Source organism: Uloborus diversus, chromosome 7 (genome assembly GCF_026930045.1).
Source record: "Uloborus diversus isolate 005 chromosome 7, Udiv.v.3.1, whole genome shotgun sequence".
Lineage (NCBI taxonomy): Eukaryota > Metazoa > Arthropoda > Arachnida > Araneae > Uloboridae > Uloborus > Uloborus diversus.
The window spans coordinates 103,689,504-103,711,810 of NC_072737.1; the positions used below are offsets into that span (position 1 = coordinate 103,689,504).

General features: G+C 32.2%; 1 protein-coding gene across 1 annotated transcript in view; it reads right to left on the bottom strand.

The window, feature by feature from the left end:
• Positions 1-330: 330 nt before the first annotated feature.
• Positions 331-22,307, bottom strand: part of LOC129226356 (wee1-like protein kinase) — a 57,189-nt gene continuing 35,212 nt past the window's right edge. The window contains exons 6-10 of the mRNA XM_054860959.1: positions 20,982-21,095; positions 18,270-18,415; positions 14,480-14,587; positions 6,721-6,866; positions 331-3,773 (exon numbers count right to left, since the gene is read on the bottom strand). Coding sequence (XP_054716934.1) covers positions 3,641-3,773; positions 6,721-6,866; positions 14,480-14,587; positions 18,270-18,415; positions 20,982-21,095 — 647 coding nt within the window. The 3' untranslated portion in view covers positions 331-3,640. The remainder of the gene's footprint in view (positions 3,774-6,720; positions 6,867-14,479; positions 14,588-18,269; positions 18,416-20,981; positions 21,096-22,307) is intronic.

Genomic DNA, 22,307 nt, shown 5'->3' on the forward strand with positions numbered 1-22,307 from the left:
ATTTTTACAAAACTAGAGGAGCCCTACAACAGGGGAAAATTTGAAGCTAGGTTTAGAGAAAACGCACGCTCTGACTTCCTTTAAAATAAGACTTAAAACAAAATTATTTTCAAAAATTGTTAATTTACTGGTCGGAATGAAAATATTCATTTTCTTCTTTTATGTTCCTGTTCGGTAGTGAGCCTTTTTTTTCTTTTCAGCTATTACATAACAGCTGAAAATATATATAGTCTAAATAGTTTGAAAAATAAAATCGACCAAGTTCTAAATTGTTAAATTGTGTGTGTGTGTGTGTTTTTTTTTTTTTTTTTTTTTGTGTGTGTGTGTGTGTGTGAAGTTTCTTTGTCAGCATTAGAATAACGCAAAAATTTAGCTTTATGCAACTGCTTTAAGAAAATAATTCTGTATAAAAGCATCAGATTTCTTGCAAAAAAAAAGGGGGAGGGCTTCCAGTAAGTGGTACAAAAGAGTCCTGTGGTTATATGTTTTCATATGCTTTAGACTTAACAATTGAAAATGATTACAGATCATTGATGAGTATTTAACAAAAGAAGTTAGAATTTGAATCCTGTCTGTTTTATCATTTTGAAAGTTGTATATGTATGTACATGTTTCAAATGATATTTAAAAAAAATGTAGAAGTGCCAAAAGGAAACAAAAATAAAATTTCAAATAATAAGTTTTATTGTAACAATTATTTTCTTTCTTTTTTTTCCTTACATAAATCTGTATAAATGCCATTTGGGAATAGTGTTTCACACAAGCATGTGACATGAATAGTAATAGTGGGATAAAAATGAGCCATTGACAAGCAATGATTCATTCCAACACTACCAATAAGAGGTAATATTGAATTGACATCCAAAGTACCTGAGCACAATTTTGAAATCAAGTAAAAAATATGGATTCCAGATGTTTTCAAAACATTGCAGGAAGAATTTAAAAAAAAAATTTTTTCAACATACAAAACGTATATATCTTAGCATGAAACATTCATATCACAAATATTTAACAATTCAATGTATAAACATTATAGACATATAATTATGAATTTATAGAAAATATTAAAATAGTTTTTTTCCTCAACAAATTGAAGAGTTTTGAAAGACAATTTTCATTTCTGTACAAGTCAAGCCGTATTTGTTTTAGGCATTATACAACCTTTTTTAACCTCTAATATTTCAAATGGAAGTATCATTTCGCACAATCAAATTATTTATAATGTAAACTTATTAGCAAAATGATTAATTAAGGCATCTCATTTTTCCGTAATTAAGCTTCTTAAATGAAACAACTACTTTAAAGGAATACTTTTGGTACACAACTTGCACCAAAAGATAGCAATTAATTAAATTAAAAATAAAACAATTGTGAAGCATTAAAACATTTTAGAGTTCTAAGATCTTTCCTTCAAATTTTATTGAAGAATTTTAAAATATTCTCAGAAATGCTGAGGGAGATATAATTATAGTAAATGATTTGTGATTTCAACAAATCCAAAAGAGAGAAAAAAGGTAACAAAAAATCATGAACACACATTTTAATAGACTAGGTAAAATGCAAAAGTAGCCTTTTAAATTATTAAAAAAGGGCTTGAAAACATCTACTTCCGTCTAATTAAACATATTTCATTTCATTCTCATTAAAATTTTAAAAAATAAAGAAGTGATATGAGTGTAAACAATTTACATCACATAAAAATGTAGTATTAAATAGCTAAGAAAGAATTTGGAATTTATTTAAATTCATTAAGTTTTACGATTATTTTTCAAAATCCATATACTGTTGGCCCTGTTTAAATAAATACCGTCTGTTCCAAGAAATATATGATTAAGTGGGAAAATGTTCTTTTGGTTTCAAAATCAAAAACATTTTTCTTAAAATGAGTAATAATATTTCAATAGCTAAGTGAAGGAAATAATTTATGTTATTGGTAAAATAAACAACAAAATAGTATATTTATTAAGCATATATGTTATAAGTACAATGAAAATTATAAAAAAGTTAACTTATAAAATCTTAGTTTTTGTACCATTTTTCATTATATTATCTTTTGAAAAAGTCCATAATAGTGGATTGCTCGCTGAACTTACTTTTTCTCTCTCTTTGTCATGTTTTACATTTAATATTTATCAATTTTTTACCATCTGCAATTTTTATATTTCTTTGCGCTATTTAATTTAATAATCGTCAGCACTGTGTTTTTTTTTTTTTTTTCAATGGCAACCACAAAAGAAATTAGAGCAGTGGAAATGTTTTAATGGAATATGAATGCTGTTTTTCTCGCCCGTCGTTGGCAAAAAATATTATATTTTTACTTGAATAATTGTTCTTACTTAATTTATTTTTAGTACATTAAAAACTTTCTCAACAGAAATATTTGCAAAAGCTGACCAGTATTATTAGTTTATCCAGGGAAATTATTTGATTAAACTGGGATCTTTAATATTGTGCCAATAGGGACATTTTTGGTTCCGGAACACATTATTCGTGTAAGCGGGGTACTGGTTTCTCCATTACCTGATTAAGGAGGGCTGACAGTATTTGCAATTTTAAAATTAATCAAATATTTTTAATCATTTCAGCATGAATACCAACCCAACATTCACTCAGATCTATTTCTCATTTTTGTTTTCAATAAATGTTATATAAATAGCTAAACTGTACATTAAAACAAAGGTTCACACCATAAAATGTAAAAGCAACTATATGACAATATTAAAGCAATAAAATTGGTTAGATTGATAAAAACGCAGATTTATAATTCAGGATATAATAGAAAAATATCCCATCATATATATTTCAAAATGAAAACATAGATAATGTAGAGCACAAAAAAAAAACTCTTAAAAGCAATTAATAAATATTAAATGACTTGCTTTGGAATGTAAAAATTTAATAGTAATAATGTTTAAGACTTTTAGACAATAACTAAAATTTTACCGGCAATCATGTTACGGATGATATATAAGACAACAAAAAAATATTTTATTGGTAAAACAATCAGGGAAAAAAAGTAGTAAATCAAATTTGTTGTCAATTTTACATGTGATTTTGGCACAGATTCAACTGTAACAGACTCGAACTAGGACAATTTTGGAGCACTAGATCGGCATTAGATTTTTTAATTAGGCTAGCAAAAAAAAATTACTGTACCAAAATCAAACTCAGTACAACATAGGAACATTAAACATGGCACATGTAGACAGGTGAAATATTTTTATTCAAAGTGAAAGAAAAGAAAAAAAATGTACTTCAAAAACTTTAACTATTATTGTTAATGAACAACTGTCAAATTTGCTTGTACTTATAAAATAAAAGAAACACCCAACTTATCAACAGATTCAATTTAAATCTGATATTCTTATTTTGAATTCAATAAAATAAAACATTTCTTAAAAGTCAATATCTTCACTAGTCCTTTATTAAGTGCATATAAAGAATAAAATACACATTGTCTGGCAAAACATTTTGCATTAACACACTGTATATATAATTTCTACAGGGATTGTTTTATCATTTTTGTGTACAAGGCTTTTATGTTTTTCTCTATAAGGCACACATTTAAAACCTGGGAACATAAATTCGATAAAATAAAATATTAACATATTTACAATATATTTCAATATTTCCTAAAAAATCAAAATGTTACACTGCTGCTCCTGTTAAATTTTAAACAACTGTGGTTATTGGTCTTTCTTCCAACTATTCTTCCCAAGCGACTCTCAGTTGAAATTCCCTTTTTCAAGGAAAGAGATGCTTTTTCTAGTTGCCTGAAATATAAGACAAAAATAAGTATATACAAATTAAAAAATTTATTTTTTAACATAAACTAATGATAATTTTTAATAGTATTTACTTTTTTGCTGGGGAGAAGACGCAAAAGAGAAAACTCACTAAGTAAGAGTTATTCAGATTTTTCCTAGGTTCCCTGCCAAACTTGGAATACAATTTTTTTTTCTTCACAAAATATTTTTTTTATCCCTTTCTACAGTAAATTAAAAATTATAAATTAAAACCGCAAAACTTAAGATTGGTAAATAAATATATTAATTCTTCTCATTAAAGAACTATTCTTGTATCATAATATCACATGTACATTTCTATATACTAATACTATGTTTTTTATTATATTTTTAGCAAAATAGAAAAAAAAGGTTAGTTGTTATTATAATGTAAATTCTATTACATTATAGTTCCAACTGCTTTAAGCATAAAATATACATAAAATCAATAGGTTTTCATTTTGTCCACTTTCTTCTGTCATATTTTTTTATAAACTGTGGACAAATAAAAACAATGGATAAAGTTTGTACAGCTCAACATAAAACTTTATGGAAGTGTACTCTAAAACAGATGATAACTGCCACAGCAAAATGGGGTGCCGCAGGAAGAGACCAGAGGTGTCACGAAGTGTCAATGTCATCAATACATACGAGATCTGTGGGTAAAATACGTATAAAAGTTGAATAATAAATTTATTATACTAATACTACTTATGATATGGTCTCATCCAAAGTACTTTTTCCCTGAGACAAGATGCACTTCTGCCAACGCTGTTTCCACTGTTGATAAGTTCTAAAAGTCTCGAGTCGCGATGCTGTTCAGTTGCTGTGTTGTTTTTGATTTGATAACTTCCCCAACTCCCAAGTGCCGTCCCCGAAGCACCACTTTGGATTTTGGGAACAGGCAGAAGTCACAAGAGGCTAAATTGGGTGAATAAGGCGAGTGGTCTGTCACAGTGATTGACCATCGGGCCAAAAACTCATGCGACAAGGGCGGATTCAGGGGAGGATCAAAGGATCAGCTGACTCCCCAATAGCATGAATTTTATTGTGATTATTATTAAACTTCAATTTTTAAATCCGAAAAAATAGTACATAGAATCAATGTAAACCTTTTTTATTTGCTTGGTTCTGCAAGGCATTTCTTCTCAGCGCGTCATTGAATCACTGAAAGGATTGACTGGTTTGGTTTTCATGACTATTGTTATTTTGAGTTCTTTGTTCATTTTCAAAAGAACAATATTTTCAAAACTTATTGTAACATTTTGCAGTAAGATAACACCCTAAGCCAGGGCTAAAGTAGAAATAAATAAAATACACCGTCAGCTCAGTTATTTTCCGCCTCCAGCTCAGTTATTTCCTATTTTGGGCTGATGAGTGCTAAAAAGCATGAAACAGCAATCCTCAGTTGGAATAACTGAGCTGGCGGTGCATTTTATGTATTGTAACATGTCCAGCTTGTTTGTCCAAAGAAAAATGACTTTTGATGTAAATTTGAGGAATTATAATCCGTAGTGCAGGTTGAGCCATTGAAAAATTTGGAGGAGGGGGGGGGGGGGCACTGAAACTTGACCTCCCATACAAAAACTTCTGGATCACGTGCAACGTTTTTGTGTCAGACTTTTGAGAACGATTGTTTTGGAGATTGACAGTTCGTCAACTATCATTCTAACTGTCAATCTACGGCTTTTAAGAACACAAGCCCGAATTTGTTCAACATTGTAATCAGAACTTGATGTCGAGAGGCGTCCTGGGCAAGGGTCTCCTTTCACGTCTTCTCGGCCTTCCTGGAACCTTTTTAACCACTTGTTCAGGGTTGGTTCCTTCAGAGAATTTGTCTTTGTAAACTTGTTTCAAACACTCAAAAATCTCACGGCCATTCTTGCCTAGCTTTGCAAGAAATTTGATGCGCTGTTCCTCAATCAGAGAGAGCTCCATGCCGACAACAGGTGAAAACGGGTAACTTTCAACTAGCAGCCGCACACTCTTACTAACACACAGATTGCTCTGACTCGAACTGACCATTGAGGAGATTGGCTACAGCGGCAGTGACACCTGGAGGCACCTCCACGACACCGTGATTAGTCACCGCAGGCAAACCTCGTATGTGTAAAAGAGAGTCTATAGAAACATGAGAAAATTCAAATGGGAAAAAGTTAGGGAACCCCTGGATTAAACAACACTCATTGTTAAAAGAGTTTAACATGAGAGGTAAATATGAATAAAAATTCACACTTACAAATATGAATTTTACGTATAAATTTTAATGCTGATTAGCAACTTTTTAAAAAAGTCAACGTAATTTTATAATAACAAAAATTTGGGACTAAAAGAATATGTTTAATGTAATATTGTTTAAAGCTGTGATGGCAAACAGTTTGTGCTTGCCACTTCAAAATTCTAGAAAACTGGCTCCGAACCCTAACAAGGATAAATGCTGCATATTTCCATTTGCCAATGTACTCAATTTAGTCTTCTAAAATACCATGAGAACAAAATTGAAGCTGTATTAGCGCCAATAACTAATAACAAACACACTGAAGATGCTGTTAAGTTTCAGTAGCAACACTAGCACCAAAGAAAAAAAAGGGGGGGGGGAGTTCCATACTTGCTGCAAGTATCTTTTGCTTAGTTTTGCAGGCTTAAGAATACTAACTTCTCGCTATTCTGTGATGAATGCATATAAAGTTATAGCTTGAACAGTGCAACACTTTTGCAACATTTAGGAATGTTGGTACTTGGGCTGCAAAGTAGTTGCAGTTTTTTTTTTTTTTTTTTCTTTTTTTTTCCTGTTTCAACCCAATCAGAGTGGGGACAGAACAGAGAAATCAGAGAGATTTATCAATCAGGAATTTTTGTAGCAGTAACGAAAATTGAGGGGAAAATGATTAATTGAGAGAAAAACAATTTTGGCTTTTAAAAGTTGAGTATTTACCTGGACAAGAGCTGATTTTTAAACTTCTCAGCTGCAAGCTCCCGGTTAAGTTGCTCTTTGGTTTTGCCAACATAAGGTACTAAAGTCTGATTATGCACTAGGGAGGCACTTGAAGGACGTTGATCTGGGTCCGGATGAATCATTTGCTAGAAATAAGAACATAAAAAAATTAATTGAAAATCTTATCTGCATATGTAAAAAATTGTATAAAAGAATTTGTTTCAATGCATATTTAATAAATACTAATCTGATACTGTTATTGCTAGTTAAAAAGATTCTATATTATGCTAAAATGTCACTTTCGTGCCGACCAATGTCTTGAAGACTATAACAGGAAGACTTATGCCTAAAATCCAGAAGAAATTGAATTTTTTTAAAAAATAAACCAGAAAATATTTTTTAAAACAAGCTGGAGACTTTTTCCATACAGCTATCTTATACATATAAAATCTGAGTATCTATCTATCTATCTATCTATGTCCAAGCTTCTTCTCCCGAACGACAGTGAACTGACCATCGAACCAGGTATCGATGGATTCGTCATCTTCCCATCTTCATGTTTGGCTATTTAACATAATCCTCCGATAATAATTAGCGGAGATATCAATTAAAAATTATTAATTATGACTCTTAGATTTCAAAATAAAATCCCTATTTTTCGAAGGCTTTCCTCCATTCAAATTATTATTCAGTGCTTCATCTCAACTTTCGGCAACAACGCTTTTATTAAAATGTATAGCGTGAAGAAAATCATTAAGATAAAAGATCTGTTGCCATTTTTTTTTCTCGAATATGAACAGGTAAAATTCTTGTTTTTGTTTTGAGGCTTTTCGTGTAATCAGGGGATTTAAAATGTTTACTTTTTTTTGGGGGGGGGGGGGGTTCCGCAATCTGCCGCAAAATTTCACTGACTTTTTTTTTTTTGGTTCAAGCCTGAGTGTTGAACTCGCGTCACTTGACATAACTTTTATTTTCGAGGTGGACCGTGCAAAGCCGGGCGACGCAGCTAGTATTAAAGGTCAAGATTAAGAAAATTTCTAAGTCGCCAGTGGCCACTAGACCCAAAATACTTGGTGGCCACTACTGTCACCGAGTGTTGAAGTACAAAATGGGAGAGGAGTTTTTACAACTTTCACGAAAAAGCAAATAAATAGAACTTTACAGAGTTATTTTAAAAGTTATAAACATGCATTTTGGTTTTTTCTCAAAATAAATGGATAATTAAATCAAGGAAAAGTCGGCAGAGAACTGCATTTTTGAGGAAATTTACAAAAAATACAATTTTGCCGATAAAATTTCACTTTTCCAGAAAATAACTAATTAAAAAAAAAATTCTGGCCCTTTTTATGTTATTTTCAGTGGTTTGCACTGAGATAGGCTTTCAATTCTGTTTTTGGATACTTATGCGATTAAATAGTCATGTCTGCTTAAATCTTGCAAATGACCAAACATGGCGACTACGCGAAAAATTTAAGATATGAAAGTAATTTTAATAATTAAAAACCCTCAAAAAACATTAATTTAGATGAAAGAGTCAGTTTTTAGCACATTAGCGTCTAAAGCAATATGGATAAAATAATATTTTGGATATAAAATAATGGATAAAATATTTTGGATATGCACTTTTCAAGAAAATAATTATCAGAGGGGGGGGGGGGGGAATACGACACATTTTCAGATCGTTCAATAGTTTGCATTCTATTGCAATAGACATACAATTCTATTTTTGAAAACTTAGGCTCTTGAAGAATCTTGTCTACTTCCATCTTAGAAGTGACCAAATATGGCGACTGCGCTAAAAATGAAGATTTAGGTTTTTGAATTTGTTGCATAAAAATAATTATAAAAGGAAAAAACCTCATTGAACATCAATTTAATTGAACTGTTATAGGTTTTAGCACATTAGCCTCCAATGCAGTAAGGATAAGATGAAATTTTAAATACAAAATTTCTCATTTCTCAAGAAAACTGTTTTGAATAATAATATAAATAAATAAATAAAATGGTTTACAGCACATTTTGCGTTATTTGAATAAACATCAAATTCTGCTTTGTTTTTGCAAACTTAAGCACTTTAGTAATTTGCCTACTTCTATCGTGTAAGTGACCAAATATGGCGTCTATGTTTCACACATAACTGAAAAGTATTGCCGTTCTGGTCAAAAAAAGATCTTCTTTGATGTGTTTATCCTCAGGCGTATGCTTCCAAAGCAATTATTTATCTTCTTCCACCCTTTTGAGTCTCACTGTTCATACTAAGATTTTTTTTCTTTGGAACAACAAGGGGAAAAATGGCGACTGAGGAGGTTTTTTTAGGTGGCCACTTTTTCAAACTAGGTCGCCACGTGGCGAGTGGCGACCGTGAATCTTGACCTCTAGCTAGTATAATTATAAAAGATAGAAACTGATTAACTCCAAATGAAAATGATATGCCTAACTACACATCTGCCAGTTTTAGAAGCACAAAAATAAGGTGTTCAAAGCTCAGAAAGCTGAGTATGAGAATGCTATATGCACTGGAGGTACATTTGGAAGTAGGGTCATTCCATTTTAAATCAACAAATGGGGTGTGCATCACCATTTTTGATCTTGATGAAAATTTGCATGTGCATTCCTTTTATTTTCTAGACCTCAAAAAAATAAATATTTTATTTAAAAAAAAATTATCCTTTGATATATAGGCCATTTTTTTGTTGGCAACAGCAAAAATAGGGCATTTTGATGCTTTGTCTTATGGACAACAACTTTTTTTCTATCAAAGCTTTTGAACTCAAACATAGCTCATTGGAAAGCTAAGAAAAAGATCTTTTCATATATGATATCAATAAATTTCAGATTTAAAAAAATACCAATTTTTTTCAAGGTCAAAGTTTGCTATGAAAAATTATTTTTTTTACCACTTTTGAAAATTAAAAAACCCATGAAGGGTTTAGAATAACCAGCCCTACTTTTCATCACATATTTATATGTATGACTACTTATTGTATAAAAAAAATTGGCTTGTTACTCCACCCCCTTTATGAGATATGCTCCCCCAAAGTTGCAAATTTTCAAAAAAATCCAGTTTTCAACGCTAAAAAAATGCATGTGGGGGGCCAGATATAAAAAATTTTATTTGGTATTTCAAGTACTTTTTACCAGCTTTCTAACAAAATAAAAGTTGTTTTGTTATTCAAAGGTGTTTGGCAGATATAAGGGTCTGAATTTTCAAATAATTGGCACTGAAACAACGCAATTTTTTTTCACTTTTTATTCTTAGTTTTTTATTGAAAAGTGCGCTTTCCTTGCAAGGATTTTTGGTTAAATGTTGTGAAATATTTGGAACACCTGAAGAGCCGCCATTTCATTACCAGTAAGCAAGCAGAGTTTTTAAAATCAAAAAAAGACGTTCTGGATAAGGGCATGGGTGCCCATAGGCAAAATTTTAAGGGGTGAGGCTGGCTCAGATATTCTCCTCATGGTTTAGCAGGATATTTTCCCTGTAGAAACCGATTTCAGTACCAATTACAGTTAATAAAATTTATCATTTTTAAAAATAACTTATTCGTTAATGGCAAAAGAAGAAATGTTCTAAAGTACTGAAAGCAAGGAAGTTCTAATTTCTAAGGGGGGGGGGGGTAATTCCCTAATTGCCCCTCCCCCACCTACCATATGGGCACCCTTGGATAAGGTAGAAGTTTTGGTACTTGGAGACTTCTCAGAAAATTTTTCTTGTGTTGTCCAAGACGAGGTCCAGACCTATCACTGGTCAGGTGTTTAATTCACACTTCATCCTTTTGTTGTATACTGGCAAAAAAACTGGAAATGTTCAAACTGAATGTTTTTGCTTTGTAAGTGATTACCTGGATCACATCACTATCGCAAAGATCCTTGTTAAAAAAATTAAGGCAAACCACCCTTCAGTTTCAAAATTAACCTACTTTTCAGATGGGTCTGCTGCACAATATGAAAACAGAAAGAACTTCATTAACCTCAGCCACCATGAAGAGGGCTTGGGTATAAAAGCAGAGTGGCATTTTTTTGCTACGTCCCATGAGAAAGACCCATGCTATGGGATTAGTGGAACAGTAAAGAGGCTAGTTCGAAAGGCTAGTTTAACAGCGCCCAATTAATAATCAAATCTTAAATCCATTAGATGTACATGATTATTGCACCAAACATATTAATGGTTTAACAATTTTCTATGTTTCCTGTGATGATGTTAACATAGTAGCAAAGGATCTTGAAAAAAGATATAAAGCAGCACTGCCACTACCCCAAACAGTCTTTTCACTGCTACATCCCTATCAACAGACATATCATTCATGCCAGACGCGCGTCTGTTCCTTCAAATTTTACAACTTTTCAGAACATGAAAGAGGAACCTGCTGAACAAAAAGCAAGAATCCGAAAGAAATTATCAGATTATGTTTGCTGTGCGTATGATAGTGACTGGTGGCTAGGAGAAGTGTTGGAAGTAAATGTAGAAGAATACAGGATCCACTTTTCATCCGAAAGGGCCTGGAACATCATTTAAAAAATCAAGTGATAATGACCAAACTTGGGTTCAGTTGAATGACATTTTAAAAATCTTGATTGCATCAGAACTATGGTCAGCACAAGGAAGAGGTCACAATATCACACCTGTGATGAGTGAGCATTTATCAACTCTTCTTCGTGAGACAAAATACCGAAGAAAATATCATTGAAAGATTTATGTTCCAAACTGTTAAAAATGTTAAATTGTCTTTTTAAAGTTCAAATACAATACGTCATAACTCTTCAAGTCTTTTTTTTTAAACCATTTAAAGCAAAGAATAAGGTATATAATTACATTTCAATAAAAAACTAAGAATAAAAAGTGGAAAAAAATGCGTTGTTTCAGCGAAATTATTTGAAAATTCAAACCCTTATATTTGCTTAACACCTTTGAATAAGAAAGCAACTTTTATTTCGTTAGAAAGCTGGTAAAAAGTACTTGAAATACCACAAATAAAAAATTTTTTATCTGGCCCCCCAACATGCATTTTTTAGCATTGAAAACTGGATTTTTTTGAAAATTTGCAACTTCGGGGGAGCATATCCTATAAAGGGGGCGGAGTAACAAGCCAATTTTTTTTATACAATAAGTAGTCATGCATATAAATATATGATGAAAAATATGCCTGGTTTTTCTAAACCCTTCACGGGTTTTTTAATTTTCAAAAGTGTTAAAAAAATAGTTTTTCATAGCAAACTTTGACTTTAAAAAAATTGGTATTTTTTTTTTAATCTGAAATTTATTGATATCATATATGAAACGATCTTTTTCTTAGCTTTCAAATGAGCTATGTTTGAGTTCAAAAGCTTTGATAGAAAAAAAGTTGTTGTCCATAAGACAAAGCATCAAAATGCCCTATTTTTGCTGTTGCCAACAACAAAAATGGCCTATATATCAAAGGGTAAATTTTTTTTTAATAAAAAATATATTGTCTTTGGGGTCTAGGAAATGAGAGGAATGCACATGCAAATTTTTATCAAAATCAAAAATGGTGATGCAACAACTTTTTTTGAAAATTTGTTGATTTAAAATGAATGACCCAGTAACAATAAAGTTGTACTTTTATTATTGTTATATTTTTTAAATTTTATTTTGAAAAATATTTTGACGATTTTACAAACAGTAACTTTGTGTTAAAAAAGAAATTACTTAAATTTGAAGGGAATAGATTTTCATGATGTGACTTTTTCAGCCTTTTGTGAATTTTCATTAAGAAAGTTTGCGTTTGATGTCTTGTGACTTTTCATAATTCTATTCAAATTCATAATTGCAGATTTTCATTTGATAAAATGTTCACAAGTATTTCAAAATTTAATCATTGTTTTACATACAATGCCTCATACTCTAAAAATATCCATTGTGTTTTTTGAATAATTGCTATTTTTAAACAAAACTTTTTTTTACAAAAAGGTAATTTTGACTTCTAAATTTCCCAAAGGTAGAAAACAATTGTGTGTACTATTCCTCCAATAATCGAAAAAATTTCAGCAAGCATTCGGTCTTCCCATCCAGAATATTCTGTCTCAATAAAGTGAAAATGGAATTTATACAAAAAACACACATATTACTGATGATAAAAGCAAGTACAGTCGGACCTCCATATATCGAACTTCCACATATCGAAATTTTCTATATATCGAAATCCCAGCACATTTCCATGTTTATTACATAGAAAATTTGTTTCTATATATCGAAAAAATCTCTATATATCGAAATTTTTCTCGAGACGTTCGTAGATTTTTTTCCCACTTTAGACTGTTTGTCTCATGAAAAATGAAGGTTAGGGGAGAAAATTATGTTCACTAAAGGTTGCTATGAAATTCACAAGGAATCTGGGGTTGAGGGGTGTGAAGATAGGTTGTTGTTCCATTCTGGAATTCTTTAATTCCGTCCAGTTCATTTCAAATCTTAGTTGTAACCAGTAACACTGTAAAATCAGTTTCAAGTAATCCCTTTTGTTGATAATCATTTTTAGTCTTTTTAGCTTCAGTAAAAATCATTCAGGTTAAGTAGATTGGTTTTTTACTTTTCTCTCGATTACATTGTTAAAACGAAAATACCCTAATGGTTGCGGGTCAAGTTGAATTGCCGAAAAATGAAGATGTATGAAGGAGAAAAAGTGTAATTTCTGTTAATTTTTCAGTTATTAACTTTCGTTTAATCCGATGCTCGTATAAATTAGAAATTGGGTTTCATACAAGAAAATTAGCTCTAATTTTAATGTTTTCGGAAATTTTTGTGATAAAAACAGATTGTTTCCATATATCGAAATTTCTATATATCGAATTTTTTTCCGGCAATTTGCTACTTCGATATATGGAGGTCCGACTGTATATGAAGCCCAGTGGCTCAATGGTAGCGCTTCACGCTTCCACGCTACAGATCCGGGTTGGTCATGGTCGACTAAACCGTTCATCGCTTCAGTAAGACGATAAAATGAGTTGCAAGCGTCTTGGAAACCAAACTTTGGGGTTCGCACCAACATCTGCTTAGCACCCCAGAGCCCCTGGTTAGGAAAACTGAGATGGGCACAGTAGGCCTTGGCCCGCACGGGCTGCCGTCCCACTAGGTTTGGTTTAAAAGCAGGAATAATGAAAATAAGATGCAGTCCCAAACTAATGTACCAGCAAAAAGAAACAATTTGCATTACGCTAAAAGTTGGTGCAGCAATTTTAACGTTCTAGATTTCTTTTTTTTATTATCATTCCCCAATTTTGAAAGTTAGTGGATTCGATTTTTGGAGCTAATTGGAGTTCTACATATTTACATACTCCCACAGATAAACACTAAAAGGTATGCATAACTAGTTGAAAAATCTGCACTTATTCCATCATTTAACAAGTAGCTTGCATGTTTTTCTTCAGCTTAACGAATAAATTAATAGTGACCTAAAAACCATTAACTTTTTACTATTCACCTTACACTAAAACACTTATCTCAGAATGTTTAGATTTTGTGTAAAAAATTTTAGATGCAAAATAAACTTGCAATTTAAAGAAGCAAAAAAATATAATGCACAGAAAAAATTCTATACATGATTTAGACTAAGAAAAACAAATGAAATAATTGCAACACATAGTTAATGGTAGTATTTTACCTTTTTTTTTAATCACATAATTTAAATAAAAACTTTAACTGGAATCTATTCTCGGTTCAAAAAATGCATTTGCTATACAATATTTAATTATTCATAAGTTTGCATTCTGCTAAAGCAAAATATGAAGGAAAAAAATTATTTACCTTCAGAAGATCATTCAGTTCTTTTGAATAACCAGATAAGTAGGGCAAATTGCCTTCTCTGATAGAATGCCACTCTTCACCATTTTTCGGTAAAGGTCCACCACCACACTGAAAAAAAAAACAAAATATAGTCAAACCTCCATATATCGAACTTCCACATATCAAAATTTTCTATATATTGAAATCCTATAGAAAATTTCTATGTTCATTACATAGAAAAATCGTTTCTATATATCGAAAAAATCTCTATATATCGATTTTTTTATCGAGACATTAATAGATTTTTTTTTCCACTTTAGACTTTCTCATGAAAAATAAACGTTAGGGGAGAAAATTATGTTCACTAAAGGTTGTTACGAAACTCATAAGGAATCTGGGGTTGAGGGGTGTGTAGAAAGGTCGTTGTTTCGTTCCGGAGTTCTTAAATTCCCTCAAGTTTATTTCAAATATCTTAGTTGTAACCAGTAACATTGTCAAATCAGTTTCAAGTTATCCCTTTTGTCTGTTGATTATCATTCCTAGTCGTATTACATGCAGTTAAAATCATTCAAGTTAAGTAGATTGATTTTTTACTTTTCTCTCGATTACAGTCTCAAAACAAAAATCCCCTAATATTGTGGATCAAGTTGAAATGCCAAAGAATGAAGATGTATAAAGGTGCAAAAATGTAATTTCAGTTTTTTTTTAAATTATTAACTTTAATTTAATCCAATCTGGTATAAGTTAGAAATTAGGTTTCATACACAAAGTTAGCTTTAATTTTAATGTTTTAGGAGATTTTTAGAATAAAATAAGATCGCTTCTATATATCAAAATTTCTATATATCGAATTTTTTTCCGGAAATTTGCTACTTTGATATATGGAGCTCCGACTGTACCAAGAATAAATACTTGTTCTGTTCATAAAATAGAGAAAAAATTGCACTCAACTTAACCACAATTTTATAACAAAAAAAAGACAGGAGCGATAAATGGAAAACTACCAGTTTAGGAGAAGAAAATAAAGAAGTCAAAAGGTTTTTAAAAAATTAGGACTTTCAAGGACAAAATTTTAAACTTAACATCAAAAAAAATTCTGGTAGAAAAGCATACTTCAATGCATTTGTGAAAAGTTTATTAGCAAGGAAACACGATAAAAGGATCTGTGGGAGGGGTTGGGATAACGAAAAATAAACTCAAGACTGAAATTGATTAATCTTCCCAGACAAAATAGGAAGAAGAATTACTTTCAAATACATTTTACATACTTATACTATTAGCATTAGAATATCACAACTGATCATTTATACTTTAATACTGATTTCATATTTTTAGCAAAGCATAAATTTGATTTAATTCACTCTATACCACAAAACGTATTTCTTCAAGTTCACAACATTTTGAAAGTAAAAAGCACTGAACTAATGTTTTTGACATAGTATTCACATACATAAAGCAGGGTTCGTTGATTAAAATCAGCTTGATTTAAATCAAGTGATTTTTTTTACAAAATCATTAATTAAAATCAGTTTATTTTATTTTTATAAATTAATTTTTCATTTTTAGAATGTGTTGCTCTAATTTTAACTGCACTGCATTATACAATCTTAACTTCAACAGGCAAAACTAAATAGATCCTTCTTTCTGTTCTGTGTGTGAAAGACTCTTGCAATATATTGCTTTTGCTCCAAAATTACAGTTCAATTCAGTACAGAACCAAATAAAAACTTGCAGTTTTGCTTATACACCATCATAAAGTTAAGAAAAGTAACCCCCTGATCAACATCTTCTTTACTCTCAACATTAAAACGTACACGATGATGGAAACCTTATTTTTAAGCCAAGCATAAAACAAAATCACTTCTTATCTAAGTATTATAACATATTTATAAATGTTAAAAACAGGGCTGTGGAGTCGGAGTCGGAGTCGAAGAGTCGGACTGATTTTGGAATAAAGGAGTCGGAGTCGGAGTCGTTGGAAAACATGCCGACTCCGACTCCGAGCTTCTTTTTTTCTTTCCTTTTCACCGACTCTCCTTGCATTTTTTAAAAATTGATTACCAATTGGTTCGATTACATGTATAAAAAGATACTAATGAGAAAATAACTGCCATTATGGCAATCAGCTAGCTTGAATGCTTACCGAACTTTCTGTAGCCGTCCCCTAGTTTGCTTGCTTTTTAACTTAACTAATAGCAACTGTCAGCAAACGGTTTTGTTGAATAACATTTTCAAGTAATCACTTTCAAATAAAAATAGAAATATAGTGTTTTGTTCTATCTCAGTTTAAAATAGTAAAAGAAACGTAACAAATTAGTAAGTCGACGCCTGTAGCTAAGGTTGAAACGTTTAAGTGTGATCGGCAAATTCAAAGAAGTTCTGGCTCGAAAGCACGAATCTAAAAGATTCGATGAAATAATCTAATGTTTTTTTCTTTATTAAGACTATTTCTGTAAGCTTGGTTCTCACTAAAAAGTATGTAACAAAATAAGTGTAAAAAATTTCTTGATTACAACACTCAAGAATTGCAGTTAATCTTAAAATCTTCATATTTAGGTTAATTCTAAAGCAGCCAATAAAATTTAAATTAAAAATTTAGCGAAGAAGAAATATAGGTACAGTAAAAGCTATTCGTACAAATTTGTATACCGCCGCGTTTTGTGTAAAATTAGCTCCTGACGCATATGTGCCCTATTTTCGTTGAAATTTTATTGATGAAATATAATTAAAAATATATTCGTGAAAATTTTCAGAATTAAAGTATTTATATTTTTTATAAACTCTGAAATTAACTTTGGGTGTCATCTATTAGATGGATGTCACCAGGGGCAAACCACTCCCTCTCAAGAACTTGGATTTAGAAAAAAAGTTTTTCTTCTCTCAAGTTACAGCTTTCAAAAATTGAAAGCACACGATTTGATCAATATATATTTGTTAAACATTAAAGGGGGGCAAATTACAGATAATCATTTTCAAAATTTTAAAAAGGGATTTTTAAGTCATCTCACTTTTTAACTCGTAACTATTGGAAAGTTTGATTTTTAAATTGAATTTCTAACGTTGTATGACGTCTTGGGTTTACAATAAAAAACAAAATGCTAAATTTTCATAAAAAGGAATTAATATTTCAATCTCTGTTAAGAGGTTTTCCCCCTTCCCTTGAATGGAGAGAGGAAGTTTAAAAAATACAATTAAAAAAATTTTAAAAAAATCCGGAGTCGGAGTCGGAGTTGGAGTCTGAGTCGGGCGTTTCAAAATCCAGGAGTCGGAGTCGGGGTCGGAGTCGGCCATTTTCCTTCCGACTCCGCAGCCCTGGTTAAAAATCTATTGAATAGTTAGGGAACTTATCTTAGTTTTAAAAGTAAGCTGAATAGATTCATCTACTGTATGAAATATATTATGTTTACAAATGTAAAGTAATTAATAACTGTAAATTTTTTCAAGATCAAAAAAATTTAAAATCTGATTTAAATCAAAAAAATCTGATTTAAAAATTTTCAAGAAATTTTTAAAAAATCAAAGAATATTTGATATTTAAATTTTTATTGAATGAAAAAATAAGTTTAAAAGAAAATTGTAAAAAAAACTGTGAAGACAATAACAGTGAAAAACAATTTTCTAAAATCTGATTCGGAATATTCCCTCAAATGTCTGTGTGTGGGGGGAGGGAAGATTTAAATTGTACTATAGGATTTTCCAAACCCATTGGTACTAGTCACAGAACCAGAATCTCAGCTGTTTGTGGGGAAAAACCAGCTCTGGATATAAATTTGCTTCAACCCAGATTTTAATAGCATTGATAAATGCTTACCACTTCATAAATAGTCAAGCCCAGAGCAAAGATATCAGCTTTAGGTAAGTGGCTATAGTCATCTCTCAGAAATTCTGCAGGAATGTATCTGCAGTCCCCTTCTTCAACTTTGGGTTTCAATACAGAAGTGACATGACCTAAGTCACCTACAAACAAACAAAATAGCAAGAAACATAAGTATGAAATCATAAAAGAAAAATACGATGTCATTTAAAAGATGACAGAATTTGTTAAGTAAGAATAAAATTATACATGTGTTACACAGCAAAACCAAGACTAATTTCTTTAAACAGATTTTGAAGACTTATAGGCGTTTCCAGGGAAAACAGTCATTTTTCCTCGCATCTGACACCCCATATATTTAATTGAAAATAATAATTTAAAAGGGTAATGATAAAAATTTTATTGCTTAACAAATTACAAACAAATGTGTGTGGTTCTTTAAACAAAAGATTTTCTCATTACTTTTTGATGAAATATATGAACCATCATGTGCGGGACAAAGTAACTACTTCTTTGTGGAATGGCCCAGTACAATAATTTTTTTCAATGGTTTAAACTATTTTTTCTCAACAAATGAGGTATGTTTCCTTCACATTAGAAACTCCAAAATCTACAATTTATTTTAACATTAATAGAGCAAATACACTCTAACAAAAAAAAAACGATGCATCAAGAAGCAATCGTCTGATCGCTTTGAAATTTTGTATGTATGAGTGTTTTGACCAGATATGCAAACGATTACAATTTGGTGTCCAAAGAATGAATAGTTTGATCTCCAGCGCATTGGAACTGCACATCCAGCAGATATATATAAGGAGCAGTTCTTTAACGGTTGTTAAAATTTTCCGTCTGATTGTGATCAGATTACTTTTCAACAACTTAAAAAATGCTTCGGCGCAGGGTTTGTGCACATTACGAGCAACTGTCAGAGTTTGAGAGAGTTTGTATCATTGGATTGAAAGAGGCTGGTTAGACAACTCGAAGAATCGCTCGGCATTTGAGTCAAAGCATATATCGATATATGCTTCCCATATATTTAATATGACGATGCATCAAGAAGCAATCATCTGATCGCTTTGAAATTGTATGTATGAGTGTTTTGACCAGATATGCAAACGATTACAATTTGGTGTCCAAAGAATGAATAGTTTGATCTCCAGCGCATTGGCACTGCACATCCAGCAGATATATATAAGGAGCAGTTCTTTAACGGTTGTTAAAATTTTCCGTCTGATTGTGATCAGATTACTTTTCAACAACTTAAAAAATGCTTCGGCGCAGGGTTTGTGCACATCACGAGCAACTGTCAGAGTTTGAGAGAGTTTGTATCATTGGATTGAAAGAGGCTGGTTAGACAACTCGACGAATCGCTCGGCATTTGAGTCGAAGCGGTGTGGCGATTGGAAGATGATGGCAAGGATGGGTGGAAAAAGGCAGAGTTCAGCGTCAGGATGGTAGCGGTCGACCTAAGGCCACAACAGATTGTTAGGACAGAGTGATTGTCCGATCAGCTGTCACAGCGCCTTCTTCATCTCTATCAACCATCAGACGTTCAACCCAAACACCAGTGTCCAGCATGACCATTTACAGACGGTTGAGACAGCGAAATCTATGCTTGCACTGACCGTTACGCCACCTGCCACTGATGCCTGCACACTGCCAAACCAGATTACAGTGGTGCATGGCTCGATCAGGTTGGAATGATGTCGACTGGGGACGTATAGTTTTTAGCGACAAATCCCGCTTCAAACTCGGTCCTGATGGTCATCGAAGACGTGTTTGGAGACACCCTGGACAGAGGGGGTACCCTGCTTTCATTATTGCACACCATACCAGCCCTCAACAAGGCATTATGGTCTGAAGTGCCATTTCTTTTGATAGTCGGAACCCTTTGGTTCTAATTAGAGGTACTTACTGCACAGTGGTACATCGACGACATCCTAAGACCTGTTTTGCTACCCTTCCTTTTGCAGTACCCTCGGCTGATTTTTCAGCAAGATAATGCCAAACCACATGCAACATGTGTTGCTATGAACTGTCTGCAAGCTTGTCAAACACTTCTTTGGTCTGCCAGATCACCATATATCTCTCTCATTGATCGTGTCTGGGATATGACGGGAAAGCGATTGCATCTGGCACGTGTTGATCTGGGAATGTTGATGACCTTGTTCGACGCTTGGAGCGAATTTGGCCGGAAATATCCCAGCACACCATCAGGGAGCTTTATCAGTCTATGCCATGCCGTGCTTCAGCTTGTATCCAGGCTAGAAGAGGGTCAACACCTTGTTGCACTTGTTGTTGTAACTCTGATGTAAATTATTCAATTGTTCTGAGATGTTAATCATTTACTATTCTGTACATTGTCTTTCTATCCACCAATTTTCGTCTCAATCGGACAAATCCTTCTTGGTGCGTCGATTTTTTTGAAATAGAGTGTATATCAACTAATTTATAAGCAAGTTATAAGAGGTTGACTTCGGATGTCCCGCACATGAGGCATGCAAATAAATTAAATTTTAAATAATCAAATTGTTGAAAAAAATATAACTGTGTCAGGATTATCTTTAAAACAAATGTAAAGATTAAAAAACTACTTACCCCTGTTTAAAATATTAAGAGATATGACAAAATGATAATAAAAATTTAAGCGCCTTTTTGTTCCACACGTGACAGTGAAATTGCCTTTTTAAGTAAATTTCTTTTACTCACCAATTTTATATATAACCTCCTCCTCTACTAAGTCTGAATCCTCTTCAAAACCATCATCAGACGATGAATTGGGAGATGGAGGGAGTTTGGATTGCTTGGTTATAAAAATGTTCCCTGAAATTGACAAAATAAACATTTATTTTGCATGAAGAATAATATTTGTTTAAGGCACTAGCACAGCAAGAAATATGTTCTGGAGGGTTTTTTTCCAATCAAAAATACCTTCTGAAGGGAGTTTCTTTTGTAATCAAAAATACCTTCTGAAAGGGTTTTTTTGATCAAAACAGCATTTATGTTAATTAATGCCTCTATTGAGGGTGTTTTCACCCCTAAAACCCTTCTCCGCTGCACCACTGGTTTGAGGTAATAAGCAGGTCTAGTTAAATTTCTTTTTTTTTAGATTCTATCTTAACATCCATTAAATTCTCATCTCCTTGTAAAGGCCTGTGTTGAAGTCTTTGCTTGAATGCAAGGAAATCAAAAATTGCATTAGAACCAAAAATAAACAGCCAAGAACATTGCAACACTCAAAGCATTTAATTACCATTTTTACTAATAATAAAACTGAAAGTCTCTCGGTATGGATTGCTCTCTGTCCGGATCTCTGTGACGCGCACAGCGCCTAGATCGTTCGGACCCGATTTTCATGAAATTCGGCATAGAATTAGTTTGCAGCATGGGGGTGTGCACCTCAAAGCGATTTTTCAAAAATTCGATTTTGTTCTTTTTCTATTCCAATTTAAAAAACATTTTCCTGAGCAAAATTATAAGATGGACGAGTAAATTACCAAGTTATCGTGACGTGGAACCGTAACATGGGCAAACCAATTGGCGAGAAATTCGTCACACATTATTTGTAAATATACAGGGCAAACCAAAAGACCTTTTAATTTTCCGGGCAAAGCCTTGCGGGTGCCACTTGTGTAATATAAAGCTAAGGCTGAAAAAAAAATTTTATGCAAAAATTTCAAAATAATTTTGGAACAGACCCAAATATGATCAATTTTCAAAGCACACATCAGCAAACATATTCAAACTTTTACATCATTAAATTCTCTACCTTATCTAATTCCTCTCATCCTAGCTTTAAAATATTGTTAAAAGATATGACTCATAGAGAAAAAGAACTGCATGAAAGAAGACATGACTTATATTGCATTTCTTTCTCTCAAATCCCCCCCCCCCCTTTACATAGAATTTAGTAACTGCAAAAGACACATAAAATTATAAAATTACCTGCTCATGGAAGTAAAAAACTAGCAGTGAGCATAGAGTGAATAATATCTACACTTTTTTTTTTTTTAAAGAAATCATGCATACAGTAAA